General features: G+C 40.9%; 1 protein-coding gene across 3 annotated transcripts in view; it reads right to left on the bottom strand.

The window, feature by feature from the left end:
* The window catches only part of zyx (zyxin), a 282,791-nt gene that overhangs the window by 13,282 nt on the left and 252,539 nt on the right, over positions 1-16,970 (bottom strand). The window contains exons 3-4 of one of the 3 annotated variants that reach the window (XM_055228125.1): positions 16,310-16,337; positions 1,157-1,389 (exon numbers count right to left, since the gene is read on the bottom strand). In XM_055228125.1, the coding sequence (XP_055084100.1) occupies positions 1,157-1,376 (220 nt within the window). In that variant the 5' untranslated portion in view covers positions 1,377-1,389; positions 16,310-16,337. Of the gene's footprint in view, positions 1-1,156; positions 1,390-16,309; positions 16,412-16,716; positions 16,932-16,970 lie in introns of those variants that run through there. The other 2 variants (XM_033980933.2, XM_055228124.1) reach the window with 2 other exon arrangements.

The raw sequence follows: 16,970 nt of genomic DNA, 5'->3' as shown, positions 1-16,970 counted from the left end.
CTCTTTCGTCCTCACGCTGCGGCTCCACATGGCTGTAAATATTCAATTGAAGTGTATTTTATTTGTGTTAATTCTTTTTTAAATTGTAGTTTAAATTGGAAGATTATTGTGATTTTGAAATATTGAATAAATGGCTCTTTGGGTGTTAAAAGTTGCTGACCTCTGCTGTATTCTCCCTGGACATGGAGTATTTGAGCCACTTCCCTCTGCAGTTTGTCTCATGAACACTTTATAATATCTGTACCATTGAAGAATATCTGCACTAAACTGGACACTTTACAACACCAGTCACTTTAATAATCCATGTTTGTACTGTTGTTCTCGTGTTGTTGTTGTTTATATATCTACCTCTAAGTATTTTATTCTATTTTTAAGCATATCTTTAACTTTATACATGCCCTTATTTGTACTTATTCTGTGTTTTTATGTTATGTTATGAAAGCTCCTAGTATGGCAATAAAAAGTCTTCCGATTCCGATTCTATAGACCATATGTATCAAACTCAAGGCCTGTGGGCCAAATGCGGTCCGCCAAGTAATTTTATGTGGCCCGTGGCGAAGTAAATTAAAAGGTATGACTGTCTTAAAATGTCAGTTTATCATTAGATTCACAGTTAAACAGCCATTTTTTCATATCTATGCAAATCCATATGCAATATTTGTAACTTGAATAAGCAATAAATATAGAAACGGTTAATTAACATGATTCAAAAGTAGTTGCATTTATTCTACTTTAAATTTGGTTACATTTAGTGACATTTATCTTACAGTTAGTTACATCTGGCCCTTTGAGAGCGGCCATTTTGCTGATGTGGCTCTCGGTGAAAATGAGTTTGACACCCCTGCTATAGACCAATAACATTTAATACAAAAGTGGACAAAAAATATATTGTTAAAATGCAGATTTTGTTGAAATATTGCAAGTTTTAGTCTAGTCAGTACTTATAGAAATGGCAAACGGTCACATTAATACAACTCTTTTCTACTTTTAATGCACTCAGAACTTTACTGATCAAGTTGAACATTTATATATTTACATTAACACATTTAAAATACCACATAAATCAATAGAAAAACGCGTCTCTTCTCTCATTTGACTGGGAGTAACACTGAACCATGAGCTCATATTGACCAAACGATAAGCAGAAATGAGATACCGTCACATATTGTCGGTGGAGGAGGAGGCAGGTCTCCCACTCGCCCGATCACCGCGGTGCTGGCTGGGGTCGGCGACGGGGCCGAGGGGGGCGTCTGGCTCTTGGCTCGCGGAGGTGCTACGGAGGCGAACTTCTTTGGCTGGTTGTAGAAGGAGGGGGTGGTGACTTTGAAGTTGAGCGAGGAGGTCACCATAAATGGCTTGCTGCTACCGTTGTCCATTTTATGCGCTCGTCTGTGGAAGAACGTAAACATCTGGGTCATTTTAACCTCCGCTGCTGCTTAGGAACGAGACACAAGCAACAGTTGAGTTTCAGATGACATCATGACATAGTTTACATCTATTATATTTCATCGAATTGGGGCCAAGTTAAATTACTATTGTCGTTATGGTAAAAATATCCATTGCTAATAACTTTGATCTATGTTATAATGTCGTTTCCTCGTCAAAAACGGACCTGGAGTTGCGTTTCGTTTCATTCACACATGTTTAACACGAAAAAGCTGCATATTTACCACTCTCTTCCACCTTGTGATGTCATCATGTGGTGATACAGGAAGTGCTCCACTATGTTTTTAAACTCCACACACCTTCATTTCTAGAATCATTTGGATCATTTCAGCCATAGAATTTCCAATCTTTACTGAATTAAAAGGTAAAAGGAGCTGTTAACTACCACTTCATGACATCACTAGGTGGAACGGAGCATTTTGAGCTTTGGAGATGTTACAGACTAATAATAAAGTGAAGCAAAACACAACTCCAGGTCTGTTTTTGACAACGTAACTGCATTATAACATGACTTCAAGCTCAAAAGAGTCAATTTTGCATAATATTTGACCTTTAAAACACAGGAAATTGACAAAAACACTGAAATATGAACAAACTGATGCAATAAAACAGGATATTTTGTTGTTTGCGGAGGAAATTATGCCACTTCAAACACCACACCCTTTGTGATTTGCTAATTGTCTGTCCAAATGTGATTTTGGAATTAATCCTGCAATTCTACTGTTATTCAGGGCTGTAGAGGAGGAAAGAGATTGGAGGCAGTGGTCCCAGCAAAAGCTCATAAAATGTTTTCAAACCAAATCTAATATAACAGGATTGTTCTTAAACAGCATCTTAATGAGTAAAAAGAAAGATTAAACTCCAGTCAGTGTCAAAACTCCAACTCAAACACTTTTCCTTTCTGCTCCATAGAATTCCATAAAACAAATTTAAAAAAAAATCAGAACAAATCCAACCAAGACATCATTATTTGTCGACTTTTTCTTTGTACTAGTGGGACATTCTGTTTTTTTCTGTTCTATGATGAGATTTGAGCTGTTGAAGTGAATTATTAACTTTTATGACTCATTAAACACATTAACTTCCCCAGTGCTGCCTTCTGTTATTTATTTACTGCAGTTTCATATATTTTTTTTACTATTTTGTACAGTTAGAATTGTTTTTTTTGGATACTTTTGTTTTATGTTTTGGTTTCAATATTATATTTTTCGTAAGAAATATAATCGTGCTTCAAAATGTGTTGTCGTGACAACAGAAATGGTCAGGATCAACGTTCGTCAATGTTTTTTTATGGATCTTTTTTATGCAAATACAATGTTTTCAATGGGAAAACTGACTCTTATGGACACAACAGCGAAATTAAAACCCCAGGACGGGCTGTAGAGCGGGTTAATACGAACATTTAAAACCAAAATGAGGAGTCTGACAGCAGCAGGTACAGAGAGAGGAGCCACGGTTTTTCAATAGAAAGTGAATTGAAGCCAGAGTCGATGGAGCCTGAAGTGTGCACATGATCGCTTCCTGTTTGTAACGCGGCAGCTAGCAGGTTAGCTACATCCATTTATATAAACAGTCTATGGTTCACACTGGAGCACACACACCACATCAAACTATGAGTAAATCCTGAACTAAACAAGGACTAAACCTGAAACAAACCCGGTCGAGATCCTGAATAAACTGAGGACAAACCAGGACCAGGATCAAGACCAAACCAAAAGATGAGTGTGAATCATGAACCAAGATGAACTGCAATTAACAATCACCACATCAAAACCGGGACGAAAGTAAACTAAAGCTGGACTAGAACAGGACCAAATCCACATTAGGACCCAAACTGGGACTAAACCTGGAACTAACCCTGGACTAGAACAGGACCAAATCCACATTAGGACCCAAACTGGAACTAAACCTGGACCAAATCCACATTAGGACCCAAATTAGGACTAAAACTGGACTAGACCAGGACCAAAACCACACTAGGACCCAAATTAGGACTAAAACTGGACTAGAACAGGACCAAATCCACATTAGGACCCAAATTAGGACTAAAACCAGGACCAAGACAAGTGTGACCCACTCGTCTTCGTCCCTCAGCTCCTGGTAACACAGTTTGTAAATTCACCTCTATTGTTCAGCTCAGAGGTCAAAGGTCGTGCATTCCTCGGTGGCGTAAGCGTCCGAAGTATTCTGTCGGTGAATTAGTGGTGAGGCATCAGCAAAACACGTCCCCTGCAGTTAAGTTTAGAACACGTAATTGTTCCCAGACACTGACTGTGCAACACTGTGATGCATCGAGATAAACGAGACTTTGAGTTAAATTAAAGTGAACGTGTTACGATGTTTTTTTATCTGTTATAAAGTCGTTTCATCGTCACAAACACACCTGGAGTTGTGTTTTGTTTCATTCACATGTTTAACACGGAAAAAACTGCGTATTTAGTCTGAGTTCTTCGCTCAAACTGAAAACGATCCGTTCCACCTTGTGATGTCATCATGTGGCAATACAGGAAGTGCTCCAATGTCTTTTTAATCTCCATTCACCTTCATTTGGATTATTTCAGACCTGGAATTGCCCAAAACTATTGAAGAAAAAGGTAAAACTTTGCTGTTAACTTGAAAACTACCACTTGATGACATCACAAGGTGGAACAGAGCGTTTTGAGGTTAGGAGATGTAACTGACTAATAATAAAGTGAAACAAAACACAATTCCAGGTGTGTTTTTGAGGAGGTAACAGCACGACTAAAAGCTCACAAGAGTCAATTTATTTGTAATTATATTTTAATAGTAAAATGAATTAGTTTTTTGTCAGTAAATGTTTTTTTTATGATGAAGTTACAAATGGAAAAACACATAAACGCTGCAGCGACGATTACAGCAAAGCACAATCATTTTCCCCTAACGATTTAGTGTAATTATAGGGAAGCATCTAAATCACTGGTTACGCTGCAAAAAATACACAAATATTTAGGAATTAAAATGGATTAAAGCTGCTCCATGGAACTTTTCCGCTGGAGGAATCTGCCACGTGCTCGTATCCATGGAGATGTTGTTGCTTTGCCTGGAATGTTCCACAGCATAGCATTAAATTTATCTCTAAAGACAAGCAGGTAGTGCCACCAGGCCAAGTTCCAGGGCAGATCTGTGGAGAGGCGAGCCCAGTCAGAGTATTTTTAAGATCTTAAATACAACTGTAATAAATGCAAGATAAAGATGTTTAATGTCTACTGTGGAACATTCCAGACAAAGTAATAACTAAAGCTTCATGGAGGCAAGCAAGTGACTGACCCTCATCATAAATGTTCCACAGTGCAGCTTTAAATGTTCTTAAAACCAGCCAGAAAGATCATGAAACAGTTAGTGTGATTAAATAACACAAATTAACACAAAACTTCTCAGGGTGAATTCAGTCCTGGTTTAATCCTGGTTTAATCCTGGTTTGGTCCTGGTTTGGTTCTGGTTTAGTCCTAGTTTAGTCTTTCCTTGGTCCTAGTTTAGTCTTTCCTTGGTCCTGGTTTAGTCCTAGTTTAGTCTTTCCTTGGTCCTGGTTTAGCCCTGGTTTAGTCCCGGTTCAGTCCCGGTTCAGTCCCGGTTCAGTCCCGGTTCAGTCCCGGTTCAGTCCCGGTTCAGTCCCGGTTCAGTCCTGATTTAGACCTGTTTTAGACCTGTTTTAGTCCTGATTTAGTCCTAGTTTGGTTCTAGTTTAGTCCTTGTTCGATCCTGGTTCAGTCCTGGTTCAGTCTTTGCTTGGTCCTGGTTTAGCCCTGGTTTAGTCCCGGTTCAGTCCCGGTTCAGTCCCGGTTCAGTCCCGGTTCAGTCCCGGTTCAGTCCCGGTTCAGTCCTGATTTAGACCTGTTTTAGTCCTGATTTAGTCCTAGTTTGGTTCTAGTTTAGTCCTTGTTCGATCCTGGTTTAGTCCCGGTTCAGTCCCGGTTCAGTCCCGGTTCAGTCCCGGTTCAGTCCCGGTTCAGTCCCGGTTCAGTCCTGATTTAGACCTGTTTTAGACCTGTTTTAGTCCTGATTTAGTCCTAGTTTGGTTCTAGTTTAGTCCTTGTTCGATCCTGGTTCAGTCCTGGTTCAGTCCTGGTTCAGTCCTGGTTCAGTCCTGGTTCAGTCCTGGTTCAGTCTTTGCTTGGTCCTGGTTTAGCCCTGGTTTAGTCCCGGTTCAGTCCCGGTTCAGTCCCGGTTCAGTCCTGATTTAGACCTGTTTTAGTCCTGATTTAGTCCTAGTTTGGTTCTAGTTTAGTCCTTGTTCGATCCTGGTTCAGTCCTGGTTCAGTCCTGGTTCAGTCCTGGTTCAGTCCTGGTTCAGTCCTGGTTCAGTCCTGGTTCAGTCCTGGTTCAGTCCTGGTTCAGTCCTGGTTCAGTCCTGGTTCAGTCTTTGCTTGGTCCTGGTTTAGACCTGGTTTAGTCCTGATTTAGTCCTAGTTTGGTTCTAGTTTAGTCCTTGTTCGATCCTGGTTTAGTCCTGGTTTAGTCCTGGTTTAGTCCTGGTTTAGTCCTGGTTTAAGCCCAGTTTAATCCTGATGGAGAACTGGTGGAGAACTGGTTTAGTTCTGCTTTAGTCCTGGGTTATCCTGAGTCTTTAGTCCAGGTTTAGTTCTAGGTTTTGGCCTGAGTTTAGTCCCAGTTTTGATGCGACTTTAAACCCGCCCTCATTTCAACATATATTTCATTTTTCACATAAAGTTTGAATCGTGTTGAACCAGGAGCGTTTTCAGTGACCCACGTCAGAAAAGAGGGAGCTCAAATATTACACTTGGTCCTTGACAAATGTTGATCTAACCTCAGAGTCTCCACCAAAATTCCTCACTAAGTCCAAACAGACGAGCCGTGGACGCGACCTCGACTCAAAGCACGCCGCCGCACGATCCTCCACTCACAACAGCGCCCCCTGCCCTTCTGTTATTTACAACTTAAGAGATGCAAAGTCGAGAATGGTCTGAGGCATGTTCCTTCCCAACCAGCACAAATTAGTTTTGTTCCACAACAGCTCTTTCATGCTGACTGAAAATATGGCATTCAGATAGTCAAATAACTGTCAAGAAAAAAAAAAAGTTTTGTAATGGCTCTTTAATGTTTGATGATAGATAATTGAGAATCTGTTTGGCTGTGTTTTTTATTGACTTATTGCCCTGGGATAGTGCAGGGAGGGTGTTAGGGATGGGCCCGTATGGATTTTTTGAGCCAATACAGTTATCTGATACTTGGCCTGCAGGTGCAATTAAAAAAAACAAGAAAAAAAACCTGCTGATACTGATATTTTGCTTTTTAAATCCATAGCAAGGCCCGAACATTTAGCTTAAGTTAAAGTAACGATCCAATTCACTTATGTAAAGATAAACTACCTACTTTTTTCTCCTTTGAACCCTGCGGCTTATACAACGGTGCAGCTAATTTATAGATTTTTATTGGCTAACGGCCACCGGGGGGCGCTCTCTAACAGTAAATGCAAAAGTGAGACAGACGTGGGGAAAGATTAAGCGCTGAACAATACACGAGTTTTGATTTTGAACTGTCATTTTACACATCACGCCACAGCCTCATCATGGAAAACACATAAAGAAATGTAAAAGATGCAGGTTTTAAGATAAAGGCAAAGGATCTGGACATGAAAGAAGGAAATAGAGCCACTGCACGTAAGTTTGGCCTCAAAGAAGAACTAAATAGAGCCAATGCACGTAAGTTTGGCATCAATGAACCGATGGTGCGACGTTGGAGGCGGCAGCAGGAAGAACTTAGTCAATGTAAAAATACAAAAAAAACTTTCAGAGGAAATAAAAGCAGATGTCCTGTTTTATTTTCTAAACCTGCAGGTATGTTCATCCAGTGTTACTGTCATGTTGGTGCCGATTTTCAGGCACAGTTTGAAAAAAAAAAAAGTGTCTTAAATTAAAACCTCTGTAGCGTCTTTCTGTGTAAATATCTCATGTTACAAAACCTGCAAGTGCGGTTTATACATGTACAAAATGTATTCCCTTTTAAATTTTGCTGGTGCGGCTTATATTCAGGTGCGCTCAAAAGTACGAAATTTATCACACATTTTGTTATATTTTTGTGTACGATGCAGCCATATAACACTCTATTTCCATTTTTACACATTTGTCTGTTCAAAAAAACAACGATACCGACACCAGCTGCGATACCGATACCAGCTGCGATACCGATACCAGCTGCGATACCGATACCAGCTGCGATACCGATACCAGCCGCTCCTGATATTGAAGAATCAGTATCACAATGGCCGATACCGATTCTTGAACCCATGTATTACCCCTCCCTAAATGGTCCAACATAGGACAAGGGAGCGTGGTAAAAAGACATAATTTTTATCTTCGTATCAATCGATCAATCACAATTTTCTCTTTTTTTTCTTATAAAAACAAATAGGAGTTTCCATGGCAACTACATATGACTTTTAATCAATATGTGTTAAACTCATTTATTATCAAGCTTGTTTCTGGACCGTGGCGGAGAAATTAAGAAGAACAGAAATTTATAACCAGACGATCTATGTACAGTCCATCTTTTGGTCTTTTTAAAGCTTCCAGGAATAAAACATTTTGCATTTTTATATTCCATGACCCTCATCATAAATCTTCCACAGTGCAGCTTTAAATGTTCATAAAACCAGCCAGAAAGATCAAGAAACAGTTAGTGTGATTAATCAACACAAATGAACACAAAACGTCTCAGGGTGAATTTAATCCTGGTTTGGTCCTGGTTTGGTCCTAGGTTTAGTCCTAGGTTTAGTCCTAGTTTAGTCCTAGTTTAGTCCTAGTTTAGTCCTAGTTTAGTCCTAGTTTAGTCCTAGTTTAGTCCTAGTTTAGTCCTAGTTCAGTCCTAGGTTTAGTCCTAGGTTTAGTCCTGGTTCAGTCCTAGGTTTAGTCCTGGTTCAGTCCTAGTTCAGTTCTAGTTTAGTCCTGGTTCAGTCCTGGTTCAGTCCTAGGTTTAGTCCTAGTTTAGTCCTGGTTCAGTTCTAGTTTAGTCCTGGTTCAGTCCTGGTTCAGTCCTGGTTCAGTCTTGGTTCAGTCTTGGTTCAGTCTTGGTTCAGTCCTAGTTTAGTCCTAGTTTAGTCCTAGTTTAGTCCTAGTTTAGTCCTAGTTCAGTCCTAGTTCAGTCCTAGGTTTAGTCCTAGGTTTAGTCCTAGTTCAGTCCTAGGTTTAGTCCTAGTTCAGTTCTGGTTCAGTCCTAGTTCAGTTCTAGTTTAGTCCTGGTTCAGTCCTAGGTTTAGTCCTGGTTCAGTTCTAGTTTAGTCCTGGTTCAGTCCTGGTTCAGTCCTGGTTCAGTCCTGGTTCAGTCCTGGTTTAGTCCTGGTTTAGTCCTGGTTCAGTCCTAGGTTTAGTCCTGGTTCAGTCCTAGGTTTAGTTCTAGTTCAGTCCTGGTTTAGTCCTGGTTTAGTCCTGGTCAGTCCTAGGTTTAGTCCTGGTTCAGTCCTGGTTCAGTCCTGGTTCAGTCCTAGGTTTAGTCCTGGTTCAGTCCTGGTTTAGTCCTGGTTTAGTCCTGGTTCAGTCCTAGGTTTAGTCCTGGTTCAGTCCTAGGTTTAGTCCTGGTTCAGTTCTAGTTTAGTCCTGGTTCAGTCCTGGTTCAGTCCTGGTTCAGTAATTTATATTCCACATTAGCCAGAACAGTTGCGACGGCGTCCAGTTCGCTCCAGTTTACGGAGACGTTTTCTTCTCGCTCTGTTAATACTTTTGAGTAAAGAGTGACACAGCTCTTTTGCAAGTATCTAACCTTCATTCCATTTCGGTTGGGACATGGGCAACGCTTCAAGTTCTGACAAGACAAAATGCCTGTAGTTCTCCGGAGAAAATCCATTTGCTTCTTCTACTGTTTCCCTTCTCATTTTAAGCGGCTGCGTCCAAATGGAAAAGATATGGATTTATTGAGTGTTTGCGTAATCGTAACAATACACCGCGCATCCGAACATCCATGAGAGTCACTCGTTTAGGGAAAAGCAAAATGTTCTGTACTGAGAAAAGACCTGAGTGCATCAGGTCAGTAATGGGTCAAGCGTTTGTCTGGGAACGGGAGGGTGACCAGTTTAAATCTTGATAACTATAATACAACACGGTTCAACAAAGGGCGGATTGTTTTCCTTTGAACTCTCGTGGTTTTTGTTTGTTTTATTTTGTGTTTGCGGTTTTAGTTTTGTGTATCTGATGGATTAAAATAGTAATAAATATTTAAAATTACAATAACGCACAAAAACGCACACACAAAGCACAGATATATATATTTTTAATGCACATTTTTTGTTATTTTTTGTGCTCTACTGAACGGTGGAGCAAGTCGGGCTCAAATAATTAATATATTTGATGTCTTGTGTATGTATAAAACATAAAAAGCAATAAAAAAACAAATAAAAAACACTGAATGAGCGGGTGTGTCCAAACGTTTAACTGTCATGTATTAAATCCTCATTATACTAATACTTTTTATTGAAGTACTTTGTTTTATAGTGGCATTTATTGTGTCATAAATTCGACTTTATAGTTGGGGCAGCACGATATGAGAATAACATTTGAAAATTAATTCGGTAACAATGGTTTGTATCGCGATAACGACCGTATTGCGATATTTGGAAATACTTTTTGGCATGATAAGTTCCATTAATTTAAAACTAAAAATACACGTTTCCATTTCCTTGTCAAATTGGGTCAAAATAAAAACTTAAGACAAAACCAAGACAAGCCAAAGTCTAAAGGTAGAACTTTCTGTGTTACGTTTATTTATTTTCTTGTCATATCGATTATCGCGTCAGCCAATATTGCAATAGATATTTTTGCGATATTTACTGTATATATATAAGCAGCCCTAATTATAATACTTTTATAATTTCTTAGGCCTGTCATGATTAGAAATTTTGAAGTGCGATGAACCGGTCAGGCCAAGACAGACGATAAACGACGATACTGATACAAAAAACATGAGCTGCAATAAGTAAATAGTAGAATGAGACACTTTAGTAGTTTATCTACAGCGCCTGGCCAAAAAAAGTCGCCACCTGGATTTAACTAAGCAAATAGATCCGAGTCTCCTGCAGTTGTTCCGCTCTAGGTTCAGCAGAATGAGGTCAGCTGACACCTGAATATACTGAATGACCAGGTTATTCCATCAGTGGATTTTTGGGCAGATTCCAAGATGACAATGCCAGGATTCATCAGGCTCAAATTGTGAAAGAGAGAGACAGGAGCATGAGACAGAGAGAGACAGAGAGAGAGAGGGGCAAGAAGGGAGAGAAAGGGAGGCTGAGAGGGAGAGGGGAGAGAGAAAGAGAAGCAGAGAGAGAGGGAGAGGGGGAGAGAGACGGAGAAACAGAGGCAGAGAGAGATGCACAAAGAGAGAGACAGAGAGAGAGAAAGCAGGGAGACAGAAACAGAGGCAGAGAGAGATGCACAGAGAGAGAGGGGGGGCAAGAAGGGAGAGAAAGGGAGGCTGAGAGGGAGAAGGGAGAGAGAAAGAGAAGCAGAGAGAGGGAGAGGGGTAGGGAGAGAGAGTGAGAGAGGGAGAAACAGAGGCAGAGAGAGACATGCACAGAGAGAAAGAGGGAGAGGGAGGGAGAGCAAGAAAGAGAAGCAGAAAGAGAGAGACAGAGACAAAGAGAGAGATGCACAGAGAGAGAGACAGGGAGAGAAATAGAATCAGAGAGGGAGAAGCAGAGAGGGCGGCAGAGAGAGAAAGAGAAGCAGAGAGAGGGAGAAGCAGAAAGAGAGAGACAGAGAGAGGGAGAGACAGAGAGAGAGAGATGCACAGAAAGAGAGAGAAAGAGGGAGAGGGAAGGAGGGAGAGAGAAATAGAAGCAGAGAGGGAGAGAGAGAGAGAGGGAGGGAGGCTGAGAGAAAGAGAAGCAGAGAGAGAGAGACAGAGACATCATTTTCACACATGGATCGTCCACCACAGAGTCCAGACCTTAACCCCATTGAGAATCTTTGGGATGTGCTGGAGAAGCTGCAGCGTCAGACTCGACCATCATCAATGCAACAGGTGGAAAACTAATGCAACACTGGATGGAAATAAATCTGGTGACGTTGTAGAGGCGAAATCGAAACAATGCCACAACCAAATATTAGCGTTTGTGACCTTTTTTTTAAGAGTTTGGCGACTTTTTTTGGGGGGTCAGGCAGTGTATAATGAGGCAAAAAAAGTCATTTATTCAACCGTCTACAGCTCAAATCTAATCACAGAACGGAAAAATACCAAAAAGTTCACGACTTGCACAAACAAAAAGTCCCATTATAGACTGTTGACATCCATTTATATTTAGTCTATGGTCCGCACGATAAATATTGACCCGAAAAAGTATTATTCCTTTTATATACTAAAGTCGATACAGTAATTACAGTGACAGTTGTGATGTTTTCCACAACGACACAGCGACTTCAAACAGTCTATATATAGTAAAAGTAATTATTGTACTACTTTTAGCCTCTCCTGGGTTCCTAACAGCTCCTCATCCGTCTAAAAAGGTGTATTTTGTGTGATGTATGTTTCCATTAGCGTTGTGTATCTACGTCATCTCTCCTCAATAATTCAACAGTGAAAATACTTTGCCCCATCTGTTCCCCCAAACTGTCCCAACGGAGGGGTAAAGTTAAGACCACCCTCTCCTCTCTCCGCTCTCCCCCTCTCGCACTTTAACCCACCATCACGACGTAACCCGATCCCTCGCCGCGGAGGCCCTGATCCGAGCACCACTTTTGGCAGCGCACCTCCATGACATCATCCCTTTGCTGCGCGCTTTACTCAAATCAGATTTATACAAGTTTTCACATGACGAGGACCAGACCGGAGCCGTTCACATCAGAGTTTTACGGACGGATCGCAGGATATCACTTCCACGTTATTTCAAATGTGTAATTTTTGCGGCGAGGGGTCCGTCACCGGCTTGTCTCCGTGCAAATATAACCGCTTTGCCTGGAAGGTTCCGCAGTATGGCGTTATTATACACATTTTCTCATGGATAAGACCAAACTGGAGATGTCTACATGCACAATCCTCATTTTAATTATTTTACTTAAAGCGGCACTGCGTAACATTTCTGCCGAGAGGTTCCTCATCATCACGTCCTGCTCGTCTGAATGTTCCACAGTATGGCATTAAATTAATCCACGTTGCGTTTATTCACCTCAGTTTACTCGAATTTGTTGCTAAAGAAGAAATACCTAGAAAGGCATGTATTCTATCTGTGAGCGGGATCGCCTCTCCGCAGATCCGACCTGTAACTTAACTTGAGCGTCACCTGGAGATAGATATGTTTAAAGCCGAACAGCGGGACATTTCAGGCGAAGCAGTAACACACAAACCCTGCGTATTTAGGCCTTTTTTTAGTTCTTCTCTCAAATGGAAAACACGCCGTTCCACCTTGTGATGTCATCATGTGATACAGGAAGTGCTCCACTGTGTTTTTAAACTACACACTTTCATTTCTAGAATCTTTTGGATCATTTCAGCTGTGGAATTGCCAATCTGTACTGAACTAAAGGCAAAAATGGAGCTGTTAACTTGAAAACTGCCACTTGATGACATCACAAGGTGGAACAGAGAGTTTTAAGTTTGGAAATGAAGACAGACTAATAATAAAATGAAACAAAGCACAACTCCAGGTCTGTTTTTGATGAGATAACAGCATTATAACACATCTTAAAGCTCACAAGAGTCCGTTTTGTGTAATAGCGGACCTTTAAATGATTGTACAAGCAGAAAAAGTCGTCATTATAATTAGTAATGGACGAGTTGTTATGGATTAATTCACTGCACAGCTCGATTTTAGACTTTGGGGCAGAAATTTAAACAACGTGGGTCCACCATATTAATGCTTTATTAATGGGACAGACTGATGGATCATTTATTCATCATTATGGTTCAAGAGCCAAATGGGTCAGGGGTTTATTCACTCCATTAGCAAGATTCACTCGGAAAATGACTTGGAATCTGGGTTAAATAAAATTTTAAAGACTTTTTTTCAATTCAAAAACTGTTCAAATTAATTTTCCGTCTTGGAACATTGAGTTTTTTTCCATTTTGTGTGGAATTAGTGATAAAATTTCAAAATCTTAGACATTAGAATGAATCAGAAAAGGTAAAGTACTGTTATAAATTATTTTTTTTTATCAAGTTTCGATACTAGTTTTTACATTTTTTGGGACACTTCTATCGCGATATTTACGTGTGGTTTGTCTCTATGGGTCTTTTTCGGTTTGAGCTGTGCCGTTATAACAGAAGCGTCTAAAACTCAGCATCAGTGTTTTGCCTGTGGTTATAACAGGAAGTAAATTTAACAAAATACAAAGCTGCATCCTTTAAAAGGTCATGAGGGGATGTGCAAGTGCGGTGACTCATTTGGCTCTGTAAATAACGCCTTTGTTTGGATAAGACACCGCGCTATAAGAATTAGAAGCACACAATCCTGCCTTTGTGAATTAGTTTACCTGATGTGTAATTAAAGGATCATTATGGAGCTTTTCTGGTGGAGAGTTTACCATACGCTTTTCTCATTCTCATGTTATTGCTTTCGTCTTTTCCTCCATCTAGCATAGTTTACTGCAGGTATTTTTATTGCTCGAAAATACACTAAAGTTGTCCCTCGCTATAACGTGATTCACCTTTCGTGGTCTCGCTGTTTCATGGAATTTTACATGTTTTTTTTTTTACGTGCATTGTGTTCTGCGTCCTGATTGGCTGTTGGACTGTAGACCATTGTCCATCAGTCTCCTCCGTGCTGTGTCTCCTGTCCAGTACAGAATGTGTTCAGACAAATTTACATAAACGTTGGATCGCAGTGTGACTCTGAAGTGCTGTACGTTTGCGATTTGTTTCCTCCCCGACAAAACCCACAATGTCGATGAAACGTTCTGCACCGACAAAGGCGCCTACGAAGGTTTGAACTTTGAGAGAGTTTAAACAAGAGAGAAATGTGAGAAAATGTTAACGCCTGTGTGAGAAAAGTGTATAAAGTGTGTGGTGAGGGGTTTTACAGACAAAAACATAGAGAATAATTGTACAAAATTAAGCTGATACTTCGCGGATTTCAACTATTGCGGGTTATTTTTAGAACGTAACCGCTGCAATAAACGAGGGACCACTGTATAACTTGTCCTGGTCGTGCTCTAGGGAGATGGATAAGTTTAACGCCATTTTGTGGAACATTTCAGGCAAGACAATGACATTTTCATATAGAAAGACAAGCAAGTAATGTACCTTTAACCACAAAAGCACATCAATAAAAGAACAATTATAGTATCTCGGATTTACGCTGCATACTTCTTGTGAAATAAATAGCATAATGACAGGTTAGTACAGCCGCTTTAGGGCAGAAACGTGGAGACTACAAGCCGCTAATTCCACACACACTACTCATCTTAAGTGTGAGTGAGTGAAGTGTTTTGCCCAAGAACACGACGACAGCGAGCGCGGAACGAAACAGAAATCAAACCGCCAACTTTGGAGTTTCGTGGGCGACAGTTTAACCACTCACTCCGCCGCTGTCACGATTTACAAAAAGCACAAATATGGAGTAATTAACCGAAATATTTTGGCAAACCCGCCGCGTGATTCAGTGGAAATGTGAAGTTTAAAACCGTACTCCGGAACATTCTCCAAGCAGATACAGTGAAATGTTATAACCAAACAAGTAACAGGTGTGGAGATGAGCAGGTGGTGCTACTTCAGGTCAAATAAGAGCAGGTTTGACTGTAAAGATGCATGTTTTTCTGCGCAATAAACCTCCAAAATGCTTTTATTTTAGGGTATTTTTTCAGAACGATACAGAACTCGAAACCCAGACGATGTGCAGTTTGTCTGTTTGGTCTGTGTCATTGTATCACTGTGTTCCTGATGAAAATCTCTATTGTTCCGAGGTTAATAGCACACCCCATTTCTCGGAAAGCCTGTCTGTCTGGGCCGGGGGTCACTGCTGTGGGACAAACAACTCTTTTCAGTCCGATCTTACAGGTCAGTACACAGCCACGGCGCCCGCATGCTGTTCTTTTGAAAACAACAGTGAATTCTGTCATAAAACTGGCACGACAGCCTCATATCCACAGGGTTCGGAATGATGAGGAATTAGCGCTGTTGTCATAGCAATTACCAGTTCAAAAACGCAGTACTACATCGTGTCGAGTCCTCAAAATGTCACCTGTGTAAAAGGAAGCTACACATTGCACCGTGTGGCCTAATGTGACCTATTTCAAGAAGCTGGAAACAGATGATTTGCATAAACATTATTAGCACATGAACCATTTTGCAGAGATTACACAAACCCAGTGCCACCAGGATTAGCACAAACAACCCAATTCAAACCTTATTTTCACCCATGTTGGATGACAAACAGGACTATTGCGTAAAAAAATAGGATTTCCTTGAATTCCACAGAGCTCCACCCATCATAGAAACCCATTGATAAGATTAAACAGACAAATGAAGGCCAAGGCAACATGACATTGCGTTTGCTTAATCAGAAATAGTGATTAGACTGAATTTAATGGGAGAAAATTGAAACAGGGAGGTCGTGCATCAAATCACAGCTGCGTTATGGTGCCTGTTAGCCGATAGCAATGATCCTCCTGATGGTAAATACTCACGTTTGCGACCAATAGCGACTCTGCGGTGGATGTATTTAGAGATTTAGCGACAAAACATGATCCCACATAAGACTGACATCGATATAATACAAATAAAGCGGTGAGAAAACGATACAACACGTCTGCAGATGCTACTTCCCCGGCTGTGGAGCTGAAGCCCCGTGCGTAATATCAACCCGGCCGTGCGTAAAAAGCGGCCAACGTCACAAACGCACGCTTCAGCCTTGAATGAAACTCCACAAAAGCACACGTTTTTAAAGATTGTCACGTCGGTTTCTTACCCGGATGCCACTGCAGCAGCCCCGGCTTCTCCTCTCCTCTCGCTGTGATGCCTGAAAAGTTCGCTTCAGCCGCACTTCCTGTTTCCGCATTGCCCAAATCTTATCAGACTGACATCGGCGCAGGGTTACGCTCGAGTTTTACGTATTTCTGCGTTTTACTCATGTAGATTGCAACACAACGAGGTACGACAGTCTATTTAATACAGCACCTTTGTATTTCCAAGGCTTTTATTGCTTTTATTACGCATTTGGATAAGTGTGTAAAGCGGTGCGTTCCAGGCGGTGTGTGGATCCTTACCGGGTTTGGAGTGTTGGCTTTACCTTATTAGGTAAACTGAGACTTGGACCACTATGTCCTGCACAATACTCAATTAGCCTCCTCCCATTATGGCAACAGAAACACTTACCTTGTTGAAACAGCTGTTGGTTAGAATTTCCTCTTTTTTTAGTTTTTGTTCTTGTCTCCCAACTGTGTTCTGAGTAAGAGTGTTTTAACTTCTCTTTTCCAGATCCTCCTCCAGGTCTCCGAAAGGAATGACACCACTCTTCCAAACAAGTTCTTTCTCGTTTGGCTGTATATTGCACTGTAAACAGCACCTTTTCTCTCTCCCTCCCTCCCTCTTTCTCTCTCTCCCTCTGTTAGGTGTGTGTTCACAAATGG

This window comes from Periophthalmus magnuspinnatus, chromosome 16 (assembly GCF_009829125.3).
Source record: "Periophthalmus magnuspinnatus isolate fPerMag1 chromosome 16, fPerMag1.2.pri, whole genome shotgun sequence".
In the NCBI taxonomy this organism is placed as follows: Eukaryota; Metazoa; Chordata; class Actinopteri; order Gobiiformes; family Gobiidae; genus Periophthalmus; species Periophthalmus magnuspinnatus.
This window is presented reverse-complemented; position numbering and strand designations above follow the sequence as displayed.